The sequence below is a fragment of the Maylandia zebra genome, linkage group LG15 (genome assembly GCF_041146795.1).
Source record: "Maylandia zebra isolate NMK-2024a linkage group LG15, Mzebra_GT3a, whole genome shotgun sequence".
NCBI lineage: Eukaryota > Metazoa > Chordata > Actinopteri > Cichliformes > Cichlidae > Maylandia > Maylandia zebra.
The window spans coordinates 10,817,840-10,845,376 of record NC_135181.1 but is presented as its reverse complement, the minus strand read 5'-3'; the positions used below and the strand labels follow the sequence as shown (position 1 = coordinate 10,845,376).

Below are 27,537 nucleotides of genomic sequence, written 5' to 3'. Positions count from 1 at the left end.
AAATAATTTGAGTTTATTTCCTGTGTATAACAACCATTTTACCAGTAACAGAAATTACTGGTGTACAGTTTTTTGGGCTTTTTAAAAAATAAAATTATTTTTCATTTCTATTGCTATTTTTTTTATAATATAGCTCTAATTCACTTCCTTTTTCACTGACTCTTGTGCTGCTGTATCCCCACTGAATTTCCTCACTGTGGGATTAATAAAGTCTATGTCTATGTTCTTCATCTAACATTCTAATATAAGACTTCTAACATTCGGTCTGCAATTACCTTCCTCATTCTCAGTTTTCCTACTACAGTCATGTGAACAGTAAATACTAGAAATTGTTGGGGGATTTTTTGTTACATATTTTGTTACATATCTGGGCAAGAAAACTCTTCATCTTCTTTACCTACAGAAAAAAAGGATATAACTGAACAACATCCCATCTCAAAGACACTCACTCCCATTCCAAAAAGAGAAAGTGTGTCCAATTAACCCCCTGTGATTAACCAGAGTCATCTCAATCTGTTTTGTGGCCCTGATGCCACCCTCTACTATCTGTTCCTCCGAGTTACCCTGGTAACTTCTGTACCTCACAGTTGGCTCCCCTTTTGAGGAAACGGGTGCCAGCAAATTTGCTGGAGCGCCTGGCAATCAGGGTGATGTGAACCGGTCGGCCGTAGATCAGAAGTTCTGTAGGTGGTCGGTAAAGGAAAAATAATAATAATACCAATATAGACCTAACAGCCTAACAATGACCTGTGGAAACAAACACATATTATTAGTAAAATGTAAAGAAAAATCCTTTTTAAAATTGTATTTCATTCATAGCAGTCATGCTTTGACATTAGCTCTTAATGATGACAGTTTCACTTGTAGTTAGAATATGAACCTGGGAAATATATTTATTTCCGATTCATCCCACCTCTACCAATATTAAGAAACCAATAAGAAACCTTACTTATAGCTCGTGATTGAACCATTCCACATCTTTTTTAGTGCATTTCTGTGTCTTCCCATCTGCTAAAAGGTTTTGCATATTTCCTATCTGGTGAGTCTCTTCTTGTTGCACCCAGTGGCCCTTTCATCCACTCAGAAAAGAGGACTGAATGCCAAACAATTTCCAGGAATTTGATAAACTCAAAACACCCACACACTGCCACAGCGGCAGCAGGCTGCCTAAAGAGGGAGACAACAACAACAGGCCTGATTGCATATTAAGTTATTGCACTTCTGTGTTTATCTGCAGAAGACTCACAGAACGTGGCTAAAGACAAAAAACAAGATAAATCTGGTTTGAAAGTATTTGTATATTGAACATCCATTAACGTTATTAATATTGGCTGAACAAAAATAAGGAAAGATTGCTTAACGAGACACAATGGTGAATGACTAAAACTTGAAAACTGAACCTGAGGCTGACTTTTACTCCCATAAATCAGAGGTAATCAAGTGCAAAGTCCCTCTGCGGCAGTTACCCATGCATCAATAACACAAAAAATAAATGAATAAAAAGAAATCCAGGAGAATTTATTCATGGAGAGAAAATTTGCTGGTGTGTACTCAAAACTTAAAAGAAAATGATACTAAAGGACTGAAGCTCATAAACAAACCAAAAAAAAGAAAAGTATTCATAATTCATACAAAACACAGGCACGTCTCCAGAAAGAAGCACGTGTAACTCATCTGTTTAATATGCACAGTGTTGTTTCTCCCTGCAGATAACAGCCCGAGCACTTCTGAAAGTGCCCGTGTATATACGCTCTGATATTTGCTTTGTTAAATCCCTAAAAACCAAATAATTGCTTGTGCAGTTCTGTGATGAATCACACAGTGTGATCCACGTGATCTGGTGGGGGCTGAGCACAGTTCAACAAGTGGTGCTGCGAATGAGAGATGAGAAGTATCGACAAAGGATAACAATGTGAGAGTCTTCTGTGGTGTTGGGTGTAGTTTCACACATGGAGTAATCAGTTATTCACTTAATTTTCAAATAAGCAATCCTTTACCGTTAAAAATAAATAAAAATAACAGCAGTTCCCTGTTCTTTTTGCTGTGACAAAAAGGGAAAAAAAGAAAATCAAAGACACAGACTCCCTGGCATGCAGCTGCATCTATGTGGTTGGTTAAAATGATCAGTGCTGACAGATGCATCCCAACAAAGTCTCAACATGGCACCAACTTTATTACTTAAAAGAATGCACTAGAGCTGCAGTCCCCAACCTTTTTTGCACCACGGACCAGTTCAATGTCAGACAATATTTTCACGGACCGACCTTTAAAGTGTCACGGATAAATACAACAAAATAAAATGATACGACCAAGACAAAAACGGTGGTATTTTGTAAATACAATAATAAGCACAAATTTACGGTGTAATTGTGTAACTTTATTAGCAGCGTCCTCTTGAAATGTGCCAACAACATTGAGTAACATCCTCCTCTCTGCCCCTTAATGCTCTCTGGTTACTATGGTAATGGTAATATAACGCAAAAATATTCCTTTCAAAATAAGACACACAACTACAACACGGGAAAAAACCCAGGGAAACCTAGTTAACAATAAAAGCCCTGAAAACCATAAATTTCACACCCGAGCCTCAACTGTCACGGCCCGGTACCAAATGACTCACGGACCGGTACGGGTCTATGGCCCGGGGGTTGGGGACCGCTGCACTAAAGGTACTAACCTTGAGGATATTCTTTTATGGTTTCCATAAAAAGCATAGCAAGTGTGTCATGGCAATTAAAAAGGAAACACTAAATAATTCTATAAACAGCTGATGCTCAAAGGATACTGGACTGGCCACAAAATCCATGGATTATATACATAAGCCAGTCATGATGCACTATGTCCTTGACTCGCTCCAGGAGCTTCCCGTTCCACACATATTTGTAGTAAGGCTCGTTGTAAAGGCCATAAACCACTGTAGAGAGAAAAAAAAAAAGAAGACTGAAGCATTTTTCTGGACTGGTATCAGTCACGCTCATCAGACCATAAAGATCATATTTAGTGATAGTTATATAACTGATTAATTTTATCTACTGGTATACTACAAAATATGTCATAAATGGCACGAATCCTGTGTCAAAGAATATAAAAGTATTTCCCAAATAGAGTATCTGTGACTTTAATGGTATGTTAGGTTTTAATGTAGCCACCTTAAGTTGCTGTGTCTCACTGCATTTGGACTTGTATTCAATAACTGGAAAGTATATTCTCTTGGGTTAAGATCAGCTGACTGATTTGTCCATTGAAGAATATCCTATTTCTTTGGCTTGAGAAACTCTCAGCAATATACTTTTTTGATCATTAACCATTTGCAGTCTGATCAGTTTTGCAGCATGTGTCTGAATCTGAGCAGAGAGTAAAACCCTGTACAATTCACAATTTATTCTCCCACTTCTATCAGCAGTCACACACTACCAATAAATAATAGTAATGCTGTTTCACTAGCAATCATATATGCAAATTCCATATATTTTGTGGTTTTACCTCTGTACACTACCACAGCATTTTTTGAATAAATAAATAACAAATTATGGACCCAACTGTATATACTTCAGGTACAACATGTATTCCCTCTCCAGATTGAAATCATAGTTTTGTGTCTCCCAATGAGCTCCTCCCCAGCCAATACAATGAAGAAAATAAATGAAAGGAATATAGATAAACTCCTCTCACCTTTTGTAGGCAAACCCTCATCTTCAAAGATGTCAAAGCTGTCCTGCTTGCTCTGTGTGTGTACCTCTTCCTCAGTAGAGGAAGCTGCTGAAGACCATTGTTCATAAGGTCTCTGCAGCAAAGTCAGGTTGTACTGCAGTGAGTGGCTCAGGTCATAGCTGTAACTAAAGAGCATAAAAGCAAAGTCATATGAATCAAGTACAACCTGTGCTGCACACCATTATTACACCAAGCAATACTTTATACACTCACAGAAATTCTTTTTTCCCCACATATTAGTAAAACCATAATGCAATGCAAATTTATAACATAAACACAATGTTTTACATATCTTTCAGCAGTTATGTTGGTGTTTTAAAATACTATATAATCAGATGAGTGATTAGCAAATCACTCATTTCAAACCTCTGAGATAATTTTCCTCACTGGAAAGGGTTTTTTTCCCCTCTTATCATCTTTAATACTGCAAAAACTGTTAGAAAATGATTCATATTATCAAATTAAATCTCCAGGCCATAGCCAGAGTTCCTTTCCCAACCAAGGCCACAAGGTCAAGAAATGCTTTTTAGTTGTTCCTAGCCTTCAAGCTGAGCAGGGCATCGGTACACGTGTTTAGTCTGGTGTGATGCGATATTGTAAAATTCAAAGGGCACTTGTACTAAATAAGCCTAGAGGGAGTGTGCTGAAAGCCCCCTTGATAACAGCATTTATAATCTGACGTAATTTGTGCATATACAAGTTACTGTATCCTTCTAATAGTGAGAGTTTGGAATAACAAACTGTCTTACCTGAAGTAGAAGTTGCTGGAAAGGTCCACATTCTGAAAGATCCTGAGATACCTGTCAGAAGAAATCTATTTTTAAAAACATTTTTAATTTGCACATCCAGTGTAACAGCTATCATTTCATCTACTGCATTCAGGTACTCCTGAACCGAAATGCACAGCAATAGCAAAAACAGTGGTTAACTTGGACAGAGCCTCAAAATAACAACCAAATAAATGTTTGGGTGTATTTCAAGATGGCTACTAAGCAACAAGACTTGCATTGCTGCACTAGAAAGTTAAACTAATGAATCAAAGCGAACAAATAGTTACAACTTGGCAAGTGGTGACCATACTAGCATATGATATATATAGTATATATAATAATGGGAATGCTATTATTATACTATATAACAATGCACTCATCAATATTTCTTCAGCTTTGAGAGATTCTTCCTCTTTTGTCAGACTTTCCACTGTTTTATACAATTTGGGGATTTTGGGTGGTTTAAAAATACCTGATACACCTTTTCCTCAGTCAAGTGGTCAAATAACGTTTTCACACTAAAATTGTGTACATGTGTGAAATCATGGGGTTTTTTTTTCAAGCCACTATTAGAAAAGCTTCAGTCCTTGTCCACTGGTAGTGGATGAGTCAGCCTTTGTGTTTTGTTTTGTGGGGTTTTTTGTTGTTTTTTTCCTATTTTGGCACATTCTGTATGACAACACTATTTTTGGCCAGACTACAATTGTGGGTGTGAGCAGAAGAGAGTAAGCGTTTTGTTGTTGTTGTTGTTGTTTTTTGCTACAAATGCATTTCAAGATATTTTATTATTTCTGAAAATTTCCATACTCAAAATTAATAAAATCATACAGTAATGTACTTAAATAGAGTGGCCTCAAGGTAATAAATGGGAGACAGAGTAACACAATACCTTGCTTCATCGGGGTGTGTAACTCTGACTGAGTCATTGGGAATGTAGATCATAGTGGTGTCTTCAATTTTGTAGATGGAGTGGCCCCCAATATCAGCCATCTTTCTGCGCTTCGTGATCAACACGATGTAGTACCCCTCTAGGAAACGCACAAATCCTGGCAAAAAGAAGACAAGTTTTAAATCTTTTACAACAATCTCATCAAATGGAATTTCCTTTCCAGCAACATGTAGTGTGGCTCAAAACAAGTTGATTTGTAGGTCAACTTGATTGTTGCCAGCAAATCTGCTACAGTTTTGACAGGACAAACAAGTGAATAGCTCCACTTGCGGAGGTGGATAGTGAATGTATGTGTGTCATATTTGACAATATTAACCATGTAATTTGCTCCATTTACGCTTTGAAATTTTGACCCAGAAAACATCATGCAAACACAGTCAATGATTTGCTTTCAGCATCATACAAGCTATTTTTCCATCTGTGACATTTAGAAAATAATGCAGACAATGTCTGTATGTTTTTAATAATATCTTACTTAGATAAACACAGTTTATGTAAGTGTGTCTGCTAGAAATATACCTCCCCTTCATTATAAAACTATTACTAGAACTAATTTGTTAATGGATGAATTGAGGATCACAATACAGACACACGGCCAAGAGTGCTACTCAGCCCTCAAGAACAGTTGTATAATGTCTCCTGCGGTTTCAGAAGGATTTTTCAAAAACAAGAGACACCATCTTCCACCTAACCTGGAGCTTTAAAGATACATTTTTAATATTTTTAGTAGCTTTATGTAGCTAGAACAGTGGCGAGAAGACAGGAAAGCTAAAAAATATTTTCAGGTATAAACAACACCGGCTGCTGCCCTGCTAAAATCGAACATCTTATACAAATTCCTACTCTTATTCCACATATTTACAAAGAGTAAAACTGATAAAGGAAAATATGGCACAATAGCACTGATAGCAGTCAAAGATATATATTTATTTGTATATGACATTGTGATGCATAAAGTCATAATTTCACTATGTAAATATTTTGATTAATTAGTGTTATTTAACTTAATTGGATATCAATTCATTTTTTTCAGTTTATACAGTTCTTACAGTGGCTTGCTAAAGTATTCGGGCCCCTTGAACTTTTCCACATTTTGTCACATTACAGCCACAAACATGAATCAATTTTATTGGAATTCCACGTGAAAGACCAACACAAAGTGGTGTACAGGTGAGAAGTGGAAAGAAAATCATACATGATTCCAAACATTTTTTTTTTTACAAATAAATAACTGAAATGTGGGGTGTGCGTAATTATTCAGCCCCCTGAGTCAATACTTTGTAGAACCACCTTTTGCTGCAATTACAGCTGCCAGTCTTTTAGGGTGTGTCTCTACCAGCTTTGCACATCTAGAGACTGAAATCCTTGCCCATTCTTCTTTGCAAAACAGCTCCAGCTCAGTCAGATTAGATGGACAGCGTTTGTGAACAGCAGTTTTCAGATCTTGCCACAGATTCTCGATTAGATTTAGACACCAGACAGGTCAGGGATAAAGTTATTGAGAAATTTAAAGCAGGCTTAGGCTACAAAAAGATTTCCCAAGCCTTGAACATCCCACGGAGCACTGTTCAAGCAATCATTCAGAAATGGAAGGAGTATGGCACAACTGTAAACCTACCAAGACAAGGTGGAATTCCAATAAAAGTGATTCATGTTTGTGGCTGTAATGTGACAAAATGTGGAAAAGTTCAAGGGGGCAAGCCACTGTATATTGAGAATCCCACTGAACAGTTTCCCACTTCACTTGTAGTGTAACAGATTTCTTCTCACTTGAAGACAAACACAACCTGAGCTAAAATCTAAAATAACTGATCAATGACAAATGATAACCAACAATGGCAAATGATGCTGCCTAAGTAGTGGTATGTAATTAGTTATATGATTAGTTAGTGAATTTGTCACAAGTTAATCAACATTAGCTAACTTTAATAATTTGTTACTTCAAACTAGAAAGTGGCCTGACATCCAAGTTGGGTGAAAAAAAAAATGTGTTGAATTGGTAAGTGCAACATACATACTACACATATACACACACACACACTAAGGACTCTTAAAGTTATACTTTGAAGTGGCTTGTACTTAATCTGCAAAACGCTGCAGTTGAAGTTAACCAAAAATATTCCGTTTCATAAACTAATCAGGTAAAACCTTTGAAATAAGAAGTTCTGTTTCACTCATGAACATTCACGTGACAAATTCAAAGTAATGGTGTGCTAGTGTGTCTACATTATCAAAGGTTTTTGTATTTTTTTCTGCATGATGACCGAGAAGCAATAACCCTGTGTAAGATTAAATAACACTTATGAGTTCCTGTATGAGTATACCGGTACTGTCCTTCTTCCTGGAGGAGATGGGTCAGACTGACAAAACCTGCGAATAAAAATATACTTACGCTAATCATATTCATTTTGTACTGTAATAAGAAAGCTACCGGGCAAAAGGCCTCTTAGAATACACCTTGTACCCTACATGGCTACATCACACTTTTATTACATAATAGCAAAATGATGGCTTGCGAACAAAGATGTCATTGGGGTTGGGGGTTGGCGGAGTATCTATATTATTCAAGCAGAGGACAAACATCTGTCTGTGTCAGGGTGACCGACTAACCTGCTGTGGAAATGTCCACAGAACTACTTTGTTGAAGTTGGCAGCAATTATACCCTCAAGTCTTTTTGAATATGATGCTACAAGTTTAGCACACTTATGTTTGGGTTGTTTCTCCCATTCTTCTTTGCAGAACCTCTCACGGTCCAGGTTGAGCATCAATGCACAGTCATTTTCAGATCTCTCGTTCATCTTTCCCTCCACCCTGACTGCAGCAAAACACCCCCACAGCACCACCATGGCTAACTGTAGGGATGGTATTGGGCAGGTGATGAGTGGTGCCTGGTTTCCTCCAGACATGACGCTCAATCTTTGTTTCATTGGACTACATAATTTTGTTTCTCACAGTCTGAGAGTTCTTCAAGTGCCTTTTGGCAAAATCCAGGTGGGCTGTCATGTGTCTTTCACTGAAGAGTGGCTTCTGTCTAGCCACTCAACCACACAGATCTGACTGGTCTGACTGTCTTTCTGGAAGGTTCTCCTCTCTCCACAGAGAAATGCAGGAGCTCTGTCAGAGTGACCACCAGGTTATTGATGACCTCTTTGAGTAAGGCCCTTTTACCCTGATCACTCAGACTGGCCGGGCAGTAAGCTCTAGGAAGAGTCCTCCAAACCTCTTCCATATATAATGATGGAGGGCACGGTGCTCACTGGGACCTTCAATGCTGCAGCAATGTTTCTGTACACTTCCCCAGGTCTGTGCCTCGATAAACTCTTGACTCAGATGTCAGACAATTTCTTGGACCTTGTGGCTTGTTTTGTGCTCTGACATTGTCAGCCATTTGGACCTTATATAGACAGGTGTGTGACTTTCTAAATAATGTCCAGTTAATTGAATTTAAGTGGACTCCAATCAAAATGTAGAAACATCTGACAGATGATCAGGGAAAACATGATGATTGTGATGGCAAAGAGTGAATATTTATATGCATTCTATATTTTTGCTTTTTGTTTTATTTTTATTTTTTTCCCCAATTGCAAGAGTTTCAAACAAACTTATTTTACTTTGTCATTATGGGTACAATGATATAATGGTATTTGAGGTGAAAAATGATAGCTCTAGTGAGCTAGCTATCATTTTTATTTGGAACAAAAATTAAAAATAAAAAACTGCTTATAAGGGGGAAAAAAAGTCAGTTTAGGATTGTAATCAGGTCTTTAGGGCAACGTACAAAACACAGATGTGCTTTTACTGTCTTAGATAGCTGAAGTAAAATATCCATCCAACCATCCATCCATTCGCTTCCGCTTATCCTTTCCAGGGTTGCGGGGGGTGCTGGAGCCTATCCCAGCTGTCATAGGGCGAGAGGCGGGGTACACCCTGGACAGGTCGCCAGTCTGTCGCAGGGCTAACACACAGGGACACAGACAACCATTCGCACTCACAGATTCACACCTATGGGCAATTTAGATTGACCAATTAACCTATCCCCACTACTGCATGTTTTTGCACTGTGGGAGGAAGCCAGAGTACCCGGGGAGAACCCACGCAAACACGGGGAGAACCCACGCAAACACGGGGAGAACATGCAAACTCCACACAGAAAGACCACGGCCTGATGGTGGAATTAAGCTCAGGACCTTCTTTCTGTGGTTTTTCATTTTTGTACCCAATTAAACATTCATAAAGGTGTTAAAGAGTTAGTAGTGGTCGGTAACACAATCAAGTGTTGCATAATTCTATTTTATCTTTTTAAACATAGCCACTATTGAAAAAATTGCAAATTAATAACATTTGGGGGCCGGATCTTTTTGTACAACGTGTTACACATGTTAAAAAACATAATGGCAGAAAACACATGAAAAAGCTGTGAACTATTACAGTGGTTTGCAAAAGACTCCCAGGTGTTCTTTTATTTTGCAGTAATAATGGAAAAACTAGGCCAACACACCCAACTGTAGACTTTGGAGATGAGGTAGATTCTCACATTATTCTGAACTGCAATGACTGTTGCTTTGTCATTGAGTGGAGGAAATGTACTCACCCACAATGCCAAAAGCTGAGACAGTCCTGGACAGGCCAGAGGAACCCTTCTGACTAATCTTAGTCCGGTTGCCCAGGTCCAGGCGGCCCAGCAACTCCCTTACCTCTTGCTGGTTATACACATGCTGGAAACACACACATGCACGCATGTACGGTATTAAATACACATTAGATGAAGTGTTTATAAAGTTTAGTTTATTAATTAGCCACATAATCCTATCTGATTTCCATCTAAAAATCAACACTAAAATATATAAAGCTGTGTTCTGACAAAAGTGACTTAAATGTGCTGCTTGCGGGTGACTAATGGCTTCAGTCAGAACTATTAAGACTTCTTTATTTTCTGTGCAATAGCAGGTAAATGAATAACAGTCCCTGTTTAATCAATGCCCAAAATTTCTACAAAAGGGATTAGATTGACTGCCATTGAGGCAATTAGTCTGAAAATAGATCGGCTGCTTTCTGCATTGGTTCTGAAATGTTAAATGACTAAAGAGTAGCTTTGCGTGCATTTCATCTACAAAAAAACCCCCATCTCATTTACATAATAAGCTTTACAATTGGCACAGACCCCAAAGAGAAACGTAGTAATGTACTGTGTGCTGTATGCTACTGCATTTGTTTTAAGTGCATGATTCTATAGATTGCAATAATTCTCATTCTGTTATCTTGTGGGGAAAAAATTAATTTAGGACTTCTATCAAAGTCTTTTATTCCACTGTCTTCACTTCTTATGTAAAAACTAAAAGACGAGGGAGTATTTCTAGCTTTAAAACCTCCCTAGCAACTCATTAAATTATCCATGCATCCAAGTACAATGCTACACAATGCCAATAAAATTGAAAACACACAGTTTTCTGATGTCATTTTAATATCTTTTGGAATGAGACTGTTGGGTGATGAATATTTATTAATGGATGCTTCATAATAATTGCATCAGAAGGATAATTACCCACAACACAAACAAACAAATCAAAAACCAGCTCATAGATCCTGGTAATAAGAAAAGGGTGTGAACGCAGCCAAACTCTCATCAGCAGCACACTTCACATCAGCTGAGTGATTGCACAATTTCCCCCTTAGGCATGTTTCTTGTGTATTACATAAGAATATACATTAAAATTTAACTCGTGGAAAGTCGTCACTTACCTTATCGTCAATTATAACGAGGTCCTTGGGTTCTGTGCGGTCAATCTTTAGGACTCGATGTTTGGTCTGTGCATGATTGCTCCCAACCAAAAAATACCTCTGAAAATAAAATGACAAGTCAAGTGAGTGCTGCAATGCATTTGGAGCCTATTATCAGAAGAGTCTTTGCAACCTTAACCTTTCACAGCTGCATGTGGTGATAAATGCATAGAGGGAATCTTGCATACAGTCTTCTAACTTTGTGGACTGCAGCTTTGTCCTGGATGATGTTGACTTGGGACCAATTCAGACTTCAACCAAGAGCAGATATGTATTTAATAGACATAGAATCAATCCAATGACAAGTCACATTCCTGCATTGCAGCACCACTGTTGAAGTCAAACTTGAATTTCTTTTTTTCCCTATAATAAAACATTTTATTTCCACAGTCCGAGTAAGAATCAGTGTGTCTGAAATTTGTGAAATTACACTCAAGTATGTATTCAACTAAAGGCGATATCTTAAAAACACAGATTGAAATAAGAGTGCATACAGTGCAGAGCACATGCAGGCACAGCACATATTTCATCACAAGATACATTTTTACAATGTTCTTTTTGTCAAGATGTGTGTCTTCCTTGCATCTTTCTTTCTTTCTTTTAGGTCATTACTCTTCTCATTCAGGGTTGCAAAATGGCCCAAAATTTTCAGTCCACTAAAGAGTGTTAAATTGGAACATCCTGTATCAGCACACTCAGCAACCATTAGAGCATTTTTTTTCCCTGTTCCACCTTTTCCAGTATCTAATTTAACCCTCTTTGTCTGTAACAGAAAGCCTGCACGTGCACTGTTCAGCAGAGGTTCAATAAGAAATTATAAATCAAATAAGACAAATGTTTACTTGCCTTAGTGTCTAAATATTTGTAGCAAATGGGAACAGCAAACCGAAACCCAGCTTAAGCACACATTTAAACCAAGCATGACCACAGCTGGTGAAATGCAGCGACAATTGAAAACATGATACTATTAGAATACGCAGCAAAGAAAGTAGCATAGACACTCTACCTCTCAAGGACATACATCTAATATTTAAAAAAAAAAAAAAAAAAAAAAAAAAAAAAGCTAAAGAAAACTCATTTTAACTGCCAAAATCTAATTCACCAATTAAATGTCCAGATAATTATCACACACATGCTCTTTACTGACCTCATGGATGTCAGGTCCTGAGGTTTCATATAGTCACCTGCAGCTTTTGCTGCCATCTAGTGTACATGTAGCGTGTACACTAGTGTCCCAAACATTTTCCCAGATCAACTATAGAACTCTTGAACCAAAGACTAGAGAGCACTTTAAAAAAAAAAAAAAAAAAAATAGGTAATAGGTTTTAGCTGTCTTAAATGAACAGTTGTGCCACAGTGTCGTTATCATGGTACTTCAAAGACAGTGATTGTCCTGAATATATATCAAGTTTGTGACATTTATGTATTAGGCACAAAAATTGAGCAATATCATTTTATGAACCTTTGAGCATTTCCCCATTAAGCACATATGTCTTAAGTATGGTCTTGTCTGAAAGCCTTCAGCCACCCCTTATTTGTTTTCCTTCTAAGCAGATGAAAACATGTAATTTTTAAAAATCTTCTTGAGCAATAGTTCTCCAGGTTTTAATGTACAAATTAAAGTTCTTCTCTAGACATCAGCTGCTTTTTCACTCATTTTCAGTCTATTTTCTGGAGATTTTTTTTGTCTGTTAAGCCACTTGACCTATGAATCATTCAAGCATAGAAAAAGCACCTAACTCAAGGAATGAATTATTTACATATAACAGACAACTTAGTAAAGAGCCCATTTTAAATTTTATCTTTAGGCACATCAATACTGTTGCATTCTGTCACAAAACACACAATTTATTTCAATTTCTTTAACCAAACCTTGAAAAAATGCAAAATATAAGATAGCTTGAATGGAATAAAATACTATTTTTGCACAAACAACATGATTGCTAAAGAGCTGTGCAGTGTGGCTTAAAATAATTGAGGAAACTGAACAAAAGAAGAACTGACAGACCTAAAAAAAAATATCTACAGCAGAAGACTATATCTGAAAGTCGCGTCCTTAAGAAACAGGGGGAAAAAAAATCCCACAAACACTCACTTGACCCTAGATAGAAAACACACACAACTGAACACCATCAGTCATAAATTGGCCTCGTCAAAAACACCGGACCTCAACACTACTGAAGCGGCGTGCACAGCACGACACAACAAAAGACAACCACCATCTAAAGAGTTTTGAATGTACTATTCCTGAAAACTCCTTAAGGAAGCTTAGCAAAATGGAGAAACAGCGCAGTTTAAAGAACTGTCATCGCGTGTAGTTGTAAACTGCCCAGGTGAATTGGACTTTATGGAGAAATGGTGACATTAAGGGCTCATGTAAAGACTTACTGCTCTGGTCTCGTACAGAACCAGTCGCTGGATCCCACCGATGATAGCTGCTGATTGAGGCATTTTCTATTCTTGAATTGTTCAACAGTCAGTCTGGAAGAGGCTACAGAGGAGCTACAAAGCGAAAGTGAAAAGAAATGAATGTTGTTACATTCATTTCTTCACATTATAAGACACAAAATGACGAGCCAGCATATTTAACAAATGTGTTCATGTATATAGCTTACTTTTTCCCTCAGTACTTCCTAGCTAGCATCACTCACCATTCATCCACTTAGCTTGTATGATTAACCACAAATGGTCTTCATTGATGACAATATACATCTCCCCATGCAGTCGCAACAAATACTGTAAACGCTTCACTTAACAACAGTTAAAATGCATCTGTACTCTGCCCAGTGTATCCCGTTAGCATGTTGGAGTTGAATTTGTTTTAGTCAGGTGACTGTCATGAATGACTTCGCTTGTCGGGTCGTACGGTGCCTCGCAAAGTCAAAAAGCTCGAAGGACTGAAAATGCGATTGATACATGGGTTTACTATCTTTGCATTTGAATTTGCAGCGGCTTTAAACGTTTATAACTGCTCTTGAGTATGATAAATAAATAATTCAATTAATTAATTTATAAACGCTATTTCAACCCTCAAACTCTAAAGGTAGCATTAACTAGGTATTAAGAAACCTTCAGCCAGCCCTTTAGTTTGCAAGTTGTCATGGTAACCGCATATGGATAGCTAGGTTATTGTAACGCTAGTGAACAACTGCGCTAAAAAGGGTATTAGCAGATAAAAGAAAATACAGACACTCGCAAAGGTAACTGTAAGTAACATTGAAGTAAAATATGATAATAATAATATTTTACATATTTGTCAGATTATGTAAACTACACATTCAAGCTATAAAACTGATTGCTTGAATGATTATTTGACTTTTATAATTTCTGTGTTCACAAAGTTTGAATGGCTACTTTAGTAGACAACTTAATTGAAGATGAAGCCGAAAGAGAGAGACTTCTTGCTAAGCCCACCTGCTTTATCATCGTTGGAAGACCGGTAATCTACACACACACACACACATATATATATATATATATATATATATATATATATATATATATATATATATATATATATATATATATATATATATATAAGTGAATATAAAGTGAAATTTAGCTAGGTTACGTATATACCTTTGTAGTTGTGTTTAAGTCCAAAAGACAGTATGCACAGTGAATCAGATATATATATATATGTATATATATATATATATATATATATATATATATATATATATATATATATATATATATATATATAAACAAAGAGGAAAGACCATGAATGCCATGCAGTTATAAAACACATTATGACGTTTAGTAGATCATCAAGTGTAAAATGTTTAGGCTATACTTAAAATTCCTGGACACAACTACTATAGAATTTTCCATGTCTTAAGCTGCACTCCACAATCACAAACATCATGCAGAGAGTCCCCACCAAAGCTCAACAAGTGCATACCCAAACACTAGCAAATATTTTTTTCTAATGCTTCAATTCCTCTATATTCCACTTCTTGGCAGGGTGTTGGCAAATCCACCTTGGCCAAAAAAATTGCAGAGTCCTGGAGGTGTATCCTTATTGATGGTGAGTACCCTTTTATGCCTTTATAAAAAAAAACTTTTTCATAAAAAAATTCTTTTTACCAATTCGAGATGTGTATGTAGATGAGTTTTCACATCTTTCAGATACCAGTCTTCTCAACACACACATAAAAAATGAAACAAAAGAGGGCCTGGAGGTAAGTAAAATTTTCTGTATCATTTGAAAGGAAGCCCTTTGTTCCTGTGATGTGTTTTCTTTATGCTTTTATAGTCATTAGAAACTCTGAGTTGCATTCTGTTGAATATAGCTTTTGGACATCTTATCTGAGGGAAGAAGTGTACCAGAGAATGTGGTGCTGAAGCTGATTCTTGCCAGGCTTAACTCGCCAGATGTGGAGCACTATGGTAATAAATAAGACGTCATTTAATTATGGCTATGCATGCAAAACAAACTTTTCAGTCACCAAATGTTCTTTGCAGATGAAAATAAGATGACTGATAGGTTAGACGATAAGCAATATGATAAGCTCTGCACTGTTTTGTAATTCACATGTTTTTGATACAGGTTATGTACTGAGCTGCCTGCCGTTCATGTCAGAAGAGCATCTGAAGATTAATGAGCAGATTGAACTGATCAAAAACCTCAAGCTAACGCCTGATATTATCATTAACATCAAGGTTACTGTCATTCTCTATTTGGAGTTGTCCATTGCATTTGATTTTTTTTCTTTTGCATAGTTTAATGTCGTAATTTTTTAATCTAATATCTCTTTAAGTTCATTTATGAAAAAGATCTGTCAGGATTTTACTGAATTGATTATAAATTAAATACTTTTACTTTTCACCAGTGTCCAGACAAGGACCTTGTCCAGAGGCTATCTGGTCTGAAGCAGGACCCAGAGACAGGGCAGTTTTACAACAGGGATCAGTGGCAGCGTGAAGAGGTGTATAACAAGGAGAAGAAGAGCAAGGAACAGGATGCAGAGGATGCAGAGGATGTGGAGGATGTGGAAGAGCAGGTATTACTTAAGGGAAAATAAGTGTTGTCACTTGATCATGTAATATGCATAATCATAGCTCTTTTAGTTCTCCCCCCTCGTTTTGTTTTGATGCTTGTAACAAATATAATCCAATGACTGCTGTTTTGCTGCTTTTCCTCTTATTTCATTGTATCAACCAAAACAAACTGACAGAAATCACTGCCTTTAAAATCCTCTGCCTCCCCAATCCCAGCTGGTCAGATTTGAATGACAGAGCCACTGCATTTCTTGAGTAAATAAGAGAAAATGACGTCAGTCTGCAGGTATAGGACTTGCTATCCTTGCTGTCATGATAGCGCTGAGCAAACTAGCCTAAAGTACCAGAAGCAATACCCAGAAGCAGTTGTACTCATGTCTTGGTGTAGGAGCATAAATATTATAAGCTTTGCCATGTTTACCTATGTATTTATTGCCTAGTGAAATAAAGCTATTGATCTAGTTTCAGTCTTAACTGTAAGATTTAAGGGTGTTGAATGCTAATCAGAATTTTATCCAGCAATTCTTAGACGATTAATATTTTTAGCACCTTCCTAGTTCCGTACATGTTTGGATTTCAGTTTTGCATTTTTAGGGGGCTGTTTTTATTTTAGCTAACCTTTTATTCCCCAGGTGATCAGTTGTTATCATAGCAAAGAAAAAACTGCCAAGCTTTGAGTTCCATACTAGTATTTTTTTTTCCTTAGGAAGAGGAACTCTCAAAGGATACCAATGACAGAATGGTGTGGACACCAGAGTATTTGGCTAAAAATGCTTTTGTTCGAATTAACATGTACAAGGATAACATGCTTAGACCACTGGAGGTGAGTTGCCCAGACCTAGACCTGTCATCAAAGTCACCCACTACTGACACACCAAAAATGTAGTTTGTTGTGTTATTTAAAAAAATCTTGAATAAAAATTCATAATTCCTTTAAACCTTGTATTTGAATTTACTTGGGAGATGCTGTTTTTGCTTAACCAGTATGTTTATATCATAAGGCAGTGAACATCCCAGATTTTTTTGACTCAAAAGGCAGTACTTAAGGGCTTTTGAAATTTAACTACAGACAAACTATATACTGTATTAATATTTATTGTTATTAAAAGAATAAATTACAAAAGAAAAACACAGAATGAAAAGTATATTAATTGATATTTTTTCAGGACTACATGGCAAACCACAACCCTCTCTACCTTTTGGAGTTGGATGGAAATAATTCAACAGAAGAGTGGCACTTGGTAAAGACTAAAAAAAACTTCAACAAATAGTATTGGTGTTTTCCAGAAGTGTTGTCTCTGTAAGGTGTGTTTTTTGACATTTTGTACTTCTAGTCTGTTATGTCGCGTCTCGAAACTTTGGCTATAAATCGCGTCCCCGTTCCAGTCCTCCTCCACCAGACTGAGGATGAGGAAATGCCAGAGGACGTTAGCACGGTCTGGAAGTCTTCACATTTTATTTCAAAACACAATCAGTGAATGGGAACATGTACAAAATACTTGTATTTTGAATAACATGTGTACTACAACCATCCCAATAATCCTGATCCTAAGAATTAAGACTGGACTTGCTTTAATATTGAAACCATATCTTTTTCAGGAGGACCTACTGAGAATTATGTCCTCTTACAGGATTATGGTCCCTGGCTTTAGGTGGAGAAGGAGCCGCTGGGGCAGAACTTGCCCTGTTGCTTTGAAAGAGGGCAAGGTCATTCCTGGCAAGCCACAATTTAGTGTGGGGTGAGCAGTCTTTTAAAAACTGTTTCCAGATGAGGATTCTATTGAGTAGCAATATGAAAATGTTAAACAACTCTCATTCATTGTACAGATTCCAGGACAAACTGTACATCCTTTCGTCAGCGGAGGCACACCATAAATTTGTCACAAACCCTCGCCCTTACCTGTTACCTCCAATGCCGAGGTTACCCTGCAAAGTTTCAATCATTGGGCCTTCCCTTGCAGGGAAGACCACCTTATGTAAACTTCTAGCTCAGCACTATAACACAGCGGTAATTGACATGGAGGAACTGTTGCAGCCAGTTTTGGTCAAGGCTAAAGAGGAGAGGATTAATAAAATTAAAGAGGAGACAACACAGGCTGCTATAGACAAAATCAAAATGAAGATGAAGGAAGATGGACAAAATTCAGGTAAGCTGAACTTTGTTGGTATTTTTTTTTCTATAATCACATGTAGAATTACATTTGATAAACTGTGACTGACAATAATATGTTTTTGCAATAACAGTAATGCCATGTACCATGGCATAATAACTTGTCTGAGCACTATATACTATTAAGAGTGTAGCTTCTATATATATGTATGTAATAGTCCTCCAACAAACTGTATGATATAAAGCAATATTTGTACCTATTGCTGAACAAGTGACTGATAATGTCATACACAGAATTAATGTGAAGGTAAGATGTGAAAATACTTTCTTATAAACCATATGTATCATAGATATGTGAAAAGGAAAGTGCACCCTCTTTCAGTTTCATGGTTTAACATATCAGGACATAATTAAACAATATTCTGGTTGTTGTTGTGTTATGTTGTTCTAACATTTTGAAGCATACTGAACAACAGTATATTTGTATGAAAGAGGATCTTATTTGTTCTGTTGTTTTTAAGTGACAGAGGATCATCCACTGGTGCAAGCCATGGTACTCAGTGCTGTGCAGCAAGCAAAGCAATCGAGTACTACTTATTTTGGCTTGTATGCTGAGATACTAGAGAAGCGTATAAAAGAGGTACGTTAAAGATTTAAACCCAGGTGGGAGATTTACACCGACTTCCCAGTCTTAAGCAGTTAGCATGCATACACGTTCATATATTTGAATGATTAATGACACACAACAGGATTTTTCTGCAACTTTGTTTGGCATTGTTAGATTTTTTTTATTTGTATAAAATCATTGACTTACATCGCACAACACCCAACACTAAATCACGCATACAGGGACACGACACTTAGACAGTCACATGCATAAAGTAAATTTAACTTACGTGATAAAAAGTTTGATGTTATAGATTGAAGAGGTGGAGGGCAAGACTGGGTGGGTGCTTGACAACTTTCCCAAGAACCTTTCCCAGATGGATGCCTTACAGCAAGCTGGACTTCTGCCAGAGGTCTTCTTCTGTCTCACAGACAGCGATGGACACCAGGGTATGAGGCACAAATAGAAAAGATTAAACATATAAATTTGCATTTATAATTTGCAACAATTTGGTTTGAAATGCCCTTCAGTGTTTACGCATACACTTTGGTGCTTTTTACATTTCCATTAATACATTTTTTCATTGAGCAGTTTTGAGAAGACTTTATGAGATGAATAAAGAAAGTGTAAAGAACACTGTAAAGAAGTTAGAGGATGAACAGTCTCAGGCGATAGAGCTCTCGTAAGTGCACATGAAATGATGTTGTGAATTTTTTTTCTTTGTATGTTTCTGAGTTAGATTTTTGTTGCAACTTTTGTTTTTGTGCCTTAATTCTCTCCATTTTAGAAACCAAGAGGAGCAAGAATCAGAGGGGCAATCAAATATGAAGACAGTTATGGGAGAAGCTCATGGTGCTGGTTTTGGGGTTTTTTTATATACTACACTTGAACATATACCATTCAATCAGTATAATTTTTATTGCATTCTTTTTTATTTTCAGAAGATCCTAAGGAATTGAACACCACCAGCTCTGCAAATCCAAATGCAGTACAAAAAGAAGGTAAAGTTACAACAAGAACATGCTGTTTTGTTTTGTTTGGTTTGTTTTTCTCAGATCAAAAATGCAAATTGACTAAAGAGAGAAACTAGTATAAGGTGCATATTCAGGTCAGTCAGTCATTGTCAGGATTTCCTGGGGTTTGACTCTCATGACTCTCTGAATTTGGACGTGCGCTGAAATGGCTATGCTGCCCAATAAAAACTCAAATTTTCAATCAAAATCACAGATACATTTTTGAATGTGCTAACTAATTTATATGTTGTATTTGTACTGTTTGTGAGCACCACTGAAGTATCATTAGCATTCTTTCTCTAACTCTCTCTCGTTCACACTCTCTTTGTGTGGTCCAAGCAGCAGTGGTAGTACATGATGATTCAGAGTTGGGCTATGCAGATAGCCCCGAGATGAACGAGTATAAACTGCAGTTACGACAGTTTGTGGGTGAATGGGAGAAAATGCAGTCTGGTTTAACGGTAACCCACTGTACCCTGGAGATTGGCAGGAAAAGCCCAGAGAACCTGCTTCAAGAGATGATCCAGCAGATGGACAGTGAGTGTAAAGCTATGCAGACCAAATCACTGTTGTCTTAGAAACAAATTTGCGCCAGACACACACAAAAAAATACTGAGACAAATATTATGTTATTTTACTGGTAATGGATTGGAATAAATAAATGGTGAACTAACGAGTGATATATCATGTGATATTCTGCTAAAAAGTTCCAATCTAATCTTTAGCTCTCATGTGTGATCTTCAGAACCCTTTCAGTATGTGTCCTGGGAGTTATCAGAGGAGGACATGGAAAAAGACGCAGAAGATATAGAGGCCTTAGCTCAGCTGGAGAGAACAGAGGAAGGCAGTGATGATGATTATTCCCTAGGGGAAAGAGATGAAGTCAGTAAACTAAGGAGTCTTTCAGCTTTAATATCCATATGTTTACAGCGCTATTTAAAATTGTAGAAAGAGAACAAAGAACTTACTGCTTTCTTGACAAATATTAGTAAGGCAAGCAATCCATTGAAGTATGTCTATCTTATCTTCTTAATGAATGCAGGGAGACACCACGACCAACAGATTCTTAGGTGACACCCAGCATTTCTGCCCTGTTGTCTTAAAAGACCATAATGTCCTGCGACCCTGTACCGATGAAATTGCAGCTAAGTATCGTGAGAAGACCTACTACTTCTCCAGCTTAGAAGCCAGGGAATCATTTCTTCAAAATCCTGATCAATTTGTTGCACACACTGAGCCTCTCAAGGTATAACCTTAACATGAAAAGAGAAAGTCATATGCTGTAGTTCTGAACAAAAGTGTCCTCACTGGCTCTTTGTCATGTTTTTCCATCCAAGCCTCCTGCTCTGCGGATCTTTTTGCTCGGCAGCGGAGGCTCAGGCAAGACGACTAATGGGAAGTGGCTTGCACAGCAGCTTGGACTCTTCCATATCCAGTTCAGAGAGCAGCTCCAAATGCTCATAATGGCCAAGACAAAGATGCGGATACCTGATGCTGATGAGTTAGTGCTCTTACAAGATGATTCTGAAGACTTGGATGCCAAAATAATGGAAGCCAGGGCGGAGGACAAGAAGGAGTCAGAGGATCCCTATGATAACATGAATGAGACGGAGGTCAGCTTCAACACAGTTTCATTCTAGCACAGTTTGTTATGATATTTCATTTCAGGTTTTGAATTTCTGTGTATGTGCTTTTCTGTAACTTTAGCAAGAAGAACTGACTGAGGATGAAATGGCCATCAAAGCCTACCTATCTGATGGAGATCCTCTCAATCCAAAGATTCTGGACATGACTATTGCACCATACTGGAAACATGAACCATACAAGTAGCTATTACAAAACTGGATGTTTCCTGCCTCTTCTTGTTTTCTGCCTATTTGCTGTCTTTTTCAGAGCAAATCGCGTTTAAAAAAAAAAAAAGCTAGCTTAGGGTAAACATCTAGTTTTTAGCTTTTTCTAAATGTAAATTTGCTGGAGTAGCTTTATACATAATGAAGTTTAGATTGGTAACTTCCCATCAAGGTCTCTTTGAGAGTTTTGGTCACCTTACAAGAGATATTGTTCTTTAACTTAAGATCATCTATGTTCTAGGTCTACAGGTTTTATTTTGGAGGGCTTTCCTATTGATCTGAATGAGGTGCAGTACATGTTTGAGCAAAAGTTTTTCCCTGACGTTGTGGTAATGATGGAAGTGGATGTTGAGGATGTCCAGAGTCGTCTGTTGCCACAGTACCTGGAGATTTGGCGTGAGCGTCGAAACAAACGTGAAGCACAGCTGAAACTCCTTCATGACCTGCGTAAAAAAAAACGGGTAAAAAAATAAGTGATACTTAGGTCCCAGTTTTAGTAACTGTTATTTTTCTGCCAGGAAACATTAGTCTTGCTGTCTGTCTTGACAAATTAGGATAAATTCATTTCTTGGATCTGAAACATTCATGGTAATTTTGTAATTCAGGAGGAGGATATTTCCAAGAGAAAAGCTGAACTCATGGCAGAGCAAGATTTAAAGGCAACTAAAAAAGAGGTAAGCAAAAGAGGTAACCCGAATGATCACATCTGCATTTGATTCAAACGTCTTCTTTCTTTCTGTATTTGCAAACAAAACAGCTCAGTTTTCAAGATGGCACAAAAGATGATGAAGAGCATGAAACTGCAGACATAGAGGAGATGATTGAGGCCCTGCTGGAGGAGGAATTTCCTGCAGAAGAGGATGAGGAAGACATCGAGAATGAGGAGACTGAGGAACTAGCTACCAACAGGCTGGAGATAGGAATAAAAGAGCGTTTTGTGACACAAGAGACCAACCTTAGTTCTGTGATGGTACATATACACAAAACAAAAATGAGCCCTGATCAATTCTACTTGTATTTCATATTCACAACAAGACTTTACTTTAAAATATTTGTATTTTACAATAAAACTAGTTGGATCTTATATATGGTGCTATATGTTGTTCTATTGTTAGGAACTCCTAGGTGAACACAATATACCCAGAATGGTCATCAATGCGTCTCGCAAACTACGCATTGTTCAGTGTCAGCTGCTCAAGAAAATCAAACCCTTGTTGACCAACAGGGAGTCACTCTTCCAAAAATGCCACCCCATCCCCTACAGCCTGGCATGCAAACTGCTGCTCTCCTCTTTTAAGTTCTTCAGTGCCTTTGGCTTCCTGGACCCCATCAAGGTAGGCAGGGTTTAGGAACGTCAGCTGTGCTTCCAATAGTTCCAAGAAATATTTTAATATAATTACTCCTTTGTTTTAAGCTGAAATGTTGACAGAAAAAACAAATATGTAAAATGTCCTTCATAAAGTATACTTTAACATTTTTTTCATCCATTTCCAACCTGTAGCTACACAAAGAAAGAGACCTGATCCAGCCTCTGAAGTGGCCTTTCAACACAACATACCTCCTGCTGTTCCATCAGTATATCTACTTCTTTGCATCTAAGGAGAACTGTAACACATTTATGCTCAACCCCTTAAAGTACCTGCGGCAGCCCAAGCCCACCACGTCACTTCCTATTAAAATAGCAGTGACTGGACCTCCAAAATCTGGAAAGACCACCGGTAAGATACAAGATAGTTAAAAATGAACTTTATTACATTTTTTACTATGTTCATTTCTTTTATTTTACTTTTTGTATTTCTGCTTCCTCAGTGGCACAAATTTTTTCTCAGAAATATGGCTTGGCTCAGCTGTCCATTGGTAGCGTTATGCGTATGGTGCTTGACACTCAGGGGAACACCGATCTGGCTATTCAGATGAAAGAGTATCTCTTACAGGGCCTTGTTGTGCCTGATGAACTGGCCATTCAGTGTCTGGAGGTGGCACTGATGAACTCAGTCTGTAGCATGCAAGGGTAAGACAAAGGGTTTATCACATGTATGTGTTAATACTTAGCAAAACTCAATGCTAGGTGCGATCCGAACTTAATCTTTGGCATGGATTTTGTTTTTTTTAAGTCAAGACTGTATAATTTACTCTATTTTTGTTGGTTTAGTGTGTATCTAATATACTATGATATTTCTGGTATTTCAGATATGTGCTTGATGGGTTTCCAATGACCCTTAAGCAGGCAGAACTGATGGGGTCTCAGAGCATCATCCCCATGATAGTAGTTGAGCTAGAGCTGGACATAGTGGAGGTGCTGAAGAGAGGTCTTGCAGACAAGATGAAGCCCAACAAGTCAGAGAACACAGAACTTATAAATATAATGACAGATTTTAGGTCTGACAGCTGATTATAATTGCAAAAATTATAATCTTCTTGTGTTTCCTTTGTTCTTACACTTTAGGCCTCACTTGACGCACGATAGCTCTGAGATCCTACACATTCGTAATTCCTGCTACAAGAAGGAGGTGGTGCATGTGAGGCATCACTTCCAACAACAATATCAAAACTGCTTGCTTCTCAATGGCCTCAAGAGCAAATGGTGGATCTGGGACAGAATGATAAAAGAGGTCAGCACCAGCATGAAATATATTCAAACTTACCTGGACAGGATACAGAAGGGTAAGTTCAAGAAGAGTTTAAGCTGGTTTATTTCACCAGAAATCCCCTCAAGATGCTGTCAAACTCATGGGCTAAATGTTTTACATGCGCCTAAATGTTGAACCTCTTAACTCCACGCATGATGATTTAACCAGGGCAAGCAGCCTGCATCAACAAGCTGTGCATCACACCCAAGGAGTTTGACTGCCGACTTGGAGAGTTTGGCCAGTACTGCCCTGTCTGCATGGCCCTACATTACCACCTGGTGGACATCTCAGAAACTGCAGCATTGACTCATGCGGCTGAGTACAGGGGACATTATTTCAAGATGTGTGATGAAAACCATTTAGAGGTCAGTTTCTTGGAAGTTCCCCCATAAATTAATTGCAAGATTCATAGGTAAATGCCCAAATGAGTATGGGAAGGCATTCAAACCTAAAAACTGGAACTGGAACTTGTTATCTTGCTCTCTCAATCACAGATGTTCCTGTCTACTCCTGATCAATTTGTCACACCTGGCTGCCCGCACACCCTCCCAAAACCCCACCTCCTGCCAAGGAAGCTGACTGAGATACACGTGAAGAACAGGTTTCCACAGCAAGTTGAGATGAAGGGCTACTGTCCTGTTACTTACCTGGATGGAAAGCAGAGGTACATTATCCACTGTGTCACTGAGAAATATGCTTCAAATTGCTAAAAAAAAAAAAAAAAGAAAAGAAAGAAAGAAAGAAAGAAAGTTGGCAAACATATTTCTTTGTGATTCTGACTTTGTGGTGTCAGATAGACATACATAAGATCCTAAGGATCTTCTCTTTTTTGTAGCATTTAAAATCTAAATACTTTATTCCATCACAGTATGTCAGAAATATTGAATATGTCTTCTGTGACATTTTTTTCACATGGAAGTCTTATTTGTTCTTAGGTACGAAGCTCTGGTTCGAGGAAAGATGGAATATGCTGTGGAGTACAGAGAACGAATTTATATTTTTGAGACCAAGGAGAAACGGGACAAGTTCATGAGGTGTTATTTCTTTGTATATTTGAAAAACGTGTGCCTTTTTTTAATGTTTTCTTTTTTCACTTCACTTTTTTACAAACTACTTTGAGCTACACTTATAAAGAAAGTGGGTGGTGTGTAAACCTTTGGTCTATTCATTGAAATGTGAAATTATTTATTTAAGGACTCCTGAAACCTACTGGGCCCAAAAGCTGCCCATTAAAGTTCCTCCCCTTTCTGAACCTGTACATCTCACCTCCCTTCCAACGCTGGGCTACCTGGAGCAGGTCAGAAACTCTGTATCACATGGAAAATATTGCAGTATCGTCCTGTCTGCTGAGATTTTTAAAAGTACATCCATCAACCACATTGTATTTTTTAGGGTGTGGCAGAAGCAGTGATCAAGGCAATGACAGCTGCCGGGTGTCTCAAACCAAAGCATCCTTATCTCAGTTTAAAGAGATCAGCTCTCAGTTATGTGGCCTTGTATTTGAAAGGTAGGAATGTTATATTTAAACCTTTATTTAATATATTATGAGAAATATTAGGATGATTAAAATGGTAAATGGTCTGTATTTGTATAGCGCTTTACTGGTCTCTAAGGACCCCAAAGTGCTTTACACATCCAGTCATCCACCCATTCACACACACATTCACATACTGGTGATGGCCAGGGACACAACGACCGAGACTGTCGGAGCTGGGGCTCGAACCGGCAACCTTCCGATTACAAGGCGAACTCTCAACTCTTGAGCCACGATCGCTCTTTACTTTAAGTTTAAAGTAAAGATTTTATGTGCTGCTTTACCTCATTCTGAAATGTTTTCCTATCAAAGTTTACTATGTACAATGTATCTCATTCACCTTTTAAGACTTGTTATATGCTTCCAGCACTGAACTTGTTCATGTGTTTTTTCCTACTTAAGTAATAATTCCAATTTTACATTGTTATAGCTTTCAACCACAGGAGTACAGACTCCATTCGCCAGATGTACAAAAAGAAGCTGGCCTCATTTGAAGAGAACTGCATGCTCATCCCCTACCTGAGCACTGTAATGAAGGGGAACTACAGGCCTCCCAGTGAACGCCCGATTGACTTTGAGTTCAAGCTGAACAGGTTTTTGGCCTTAAGCAACTTGCCCGGAGCTAATGGCGTACAGCTTGATTAGTACTTTTGACTACAGCATTGTCATTGTACTTAACGTGATGTGGTAATCTGAGTCTGCAATACAATTACATTAAAAAAAATTACATTGACTTCTTTCGTTTATGTTTCTAAAGACTGTATCTTTAATTATAAAAGCTCTTTTGTCTGTATCATTATTTACCAGTAACTTTCACCATACACATTTCATTCATTTCATAAGCATTTAATTTTCTTTTTCCTGGATTGAAATAAATTTAACATTCAACAACGATCGTGTATACTTTATTAAGGTTTTTTTCTTATCCAGTTTTAGTCAGAAATGGGTTTGACACACATATGAATATCTGTTTCACAGTCTTTAGTAATATTACACAGGGTGTTCCGAGTGGTGGTAGTGCACCTTGTCATGAGACAGAGTTCAGTACTTTGATACTTCCAGAATGCAACAGAGTGAACAGATGGTGGCTTGGATGAGAAGAGGCCTTGATGGTTTTGTAGACCTGAAGGTAGTGAAGGTAGCAGGGTGTTGGCGGTCTTCTGTGCTGATTAAATGAAAATGAAAATTGTGTGGCCGTGAATTGGATGATGGGTGGATAAATGCTGCACATGACTGCAGGTTCCTACCCCAAATAACAGCCTAAAGAGTGTTGTGATATTAACGTCTACAATGAGTGGAACCAGGCAAATACAAAGAACTGAAGAGACAAAAAAAGAGCTATATGCGAGTTCATTTGACAATAATATTTAATTAGAAAATGCTCGTTGCATTCAATTCTAGTAAATGTGTGTTTAAATACAGACATTTCCACCGGAGAATCATCCGAGTACAGTAAAATAATCATCTGACACACACACAAACAGCAGGAGCTTTCCGCGTGCTACGACTGCGAAAGGAAAGGGTACAACTAAAGCATTAGTACAATTAAAGCACAACTACAGCACTAATTCGTTGTTACT

At 37.7% G+C, this 27,537-nt stretch overlaps 2 protein-coding genes across 5 annotated transcripts in view; one reads left to right on the top strand and one right to left on the bottom strand.

Annotated features, from left to right (window-relative positions):
• fig4a (FIG4 phosphoinositide 5-phosphatase a) overlaps positions 1-14,071 on the bottom strand; it is a 56,338-nt gene extending 42,267 nt beyond the window's left edge. Inside the window, exons 1-9 of one of the 2 annotated variants that reach the window (XM_004541766.5) lie at positions 13,861-14,071; positions 13,598-13,711; positions 11,171-11,269; positions 10,023-10,146; positions 5,371-5,527; positions 4,461-4,511; positions 3,673-3,836; positions 2,786-2,914; positions 581-681 (exon numbers count right to left, since the gene is read on the bottom strand). In XM_004541766.5, the coding sequence (XP_004541823.2) occupies positions 581-681; positions 2,786-2,914; positions 3,673-3,836; positions 4,461-4,511; positions 5,371-5,527; positions 10,023-10,146; positions 11,171-11,269; positions 13,598-13,660 (888 nt within the window). In that variant the 5' untranslated portion in view covers positions 13,661-13,711; positions 13,861-14,071. The remainder of the gene's footprint in view (positions 1-580; positions 682-2,785; positions 2,915-3,672; positions 3,837-4,460; positions 4,512-5,370; positions 5,528-10,022; positions 10,147-11,170; positions 11,270-13,597; positions 13,712-13,860) is intronic. The other variant, XM_004541765.4, reaches the window with a different exon arrangement.
• A 120-nt stretch (positions 14,072-14,191) lies between these two features.
• Positions 14,192-26,841, top strand: ak9 (adenylate kinase 9). 3 transcript variants are annotated; one of them, XM_014411892.3, is made up of 36 exons: positions 14,192-14,409; positions 14,551-14,648; positions 15,176-15,239; positions 15,341-15,393; positions 15,505-15,601; positions 15,762-15,874; positions 16,045-16,215; positions 16,920-17,036; positions 17,380-17,454; positions 17,548-17,649; positions 17,813-17,952; positions 18,041-18,360; positions 18,845-18,963; positions 19,244-19,379; positions 19,522-19,612; positions 19,718-19,782; positions 19,872-19,931; positions 20,286-20,480; positions 20,689-20,825; positions 20,986-21,189; positions 21,281-21,556; positions 21,651-21,769; positions 22,035-22,254; positions 22,399-22,467; positions 22,551-22,763; positions 22,909-23,127; positions 23,295-23,511; positions 23,603-23,804; positions 23,984-24,130; positions 24,240-24,457; positions 24,592-24,788; positions 24,918-25,087; positions 25,359-25,457; positions 25,618-25,720; positions 25,816-25,930; positions 26,388-26,841. In XM_014411892.3, exons 2-36 carry the CDS (start codon positions 14,556-14,558, stop codon positions 26,600-26,602), a joined length of 5,151 nt encoding a protein of 1,716 aa, XP_014267378.2. In that variant the 5' UTR covers positions 14,192-14,409; positions 14,551-14,555; the 3' UTR covers positions 26,603-26,841. The 3 variants fall into 3 exon arrangements, with proteins under 3 accessions (XP_014267378.2, XP_014267373.2, XP_014267380.2); XM_014411887.3 differs by having other exon boundaries at positions 14,192-14,415; XM_014411894.3 differs by lacking the exons at positions 14,192-14,409; positions 14,551-14,648; positions 15,176-15,239; ... (3 more) ...; positions 16,045-16,215; positions 16,920-17,036 and having other exon boundaries at positions 17,381-17,454; positions 17,845-17,952.
• The last annotated feature ends 696 nt before the right edge of the window (positions 26,842-27,537 follow it).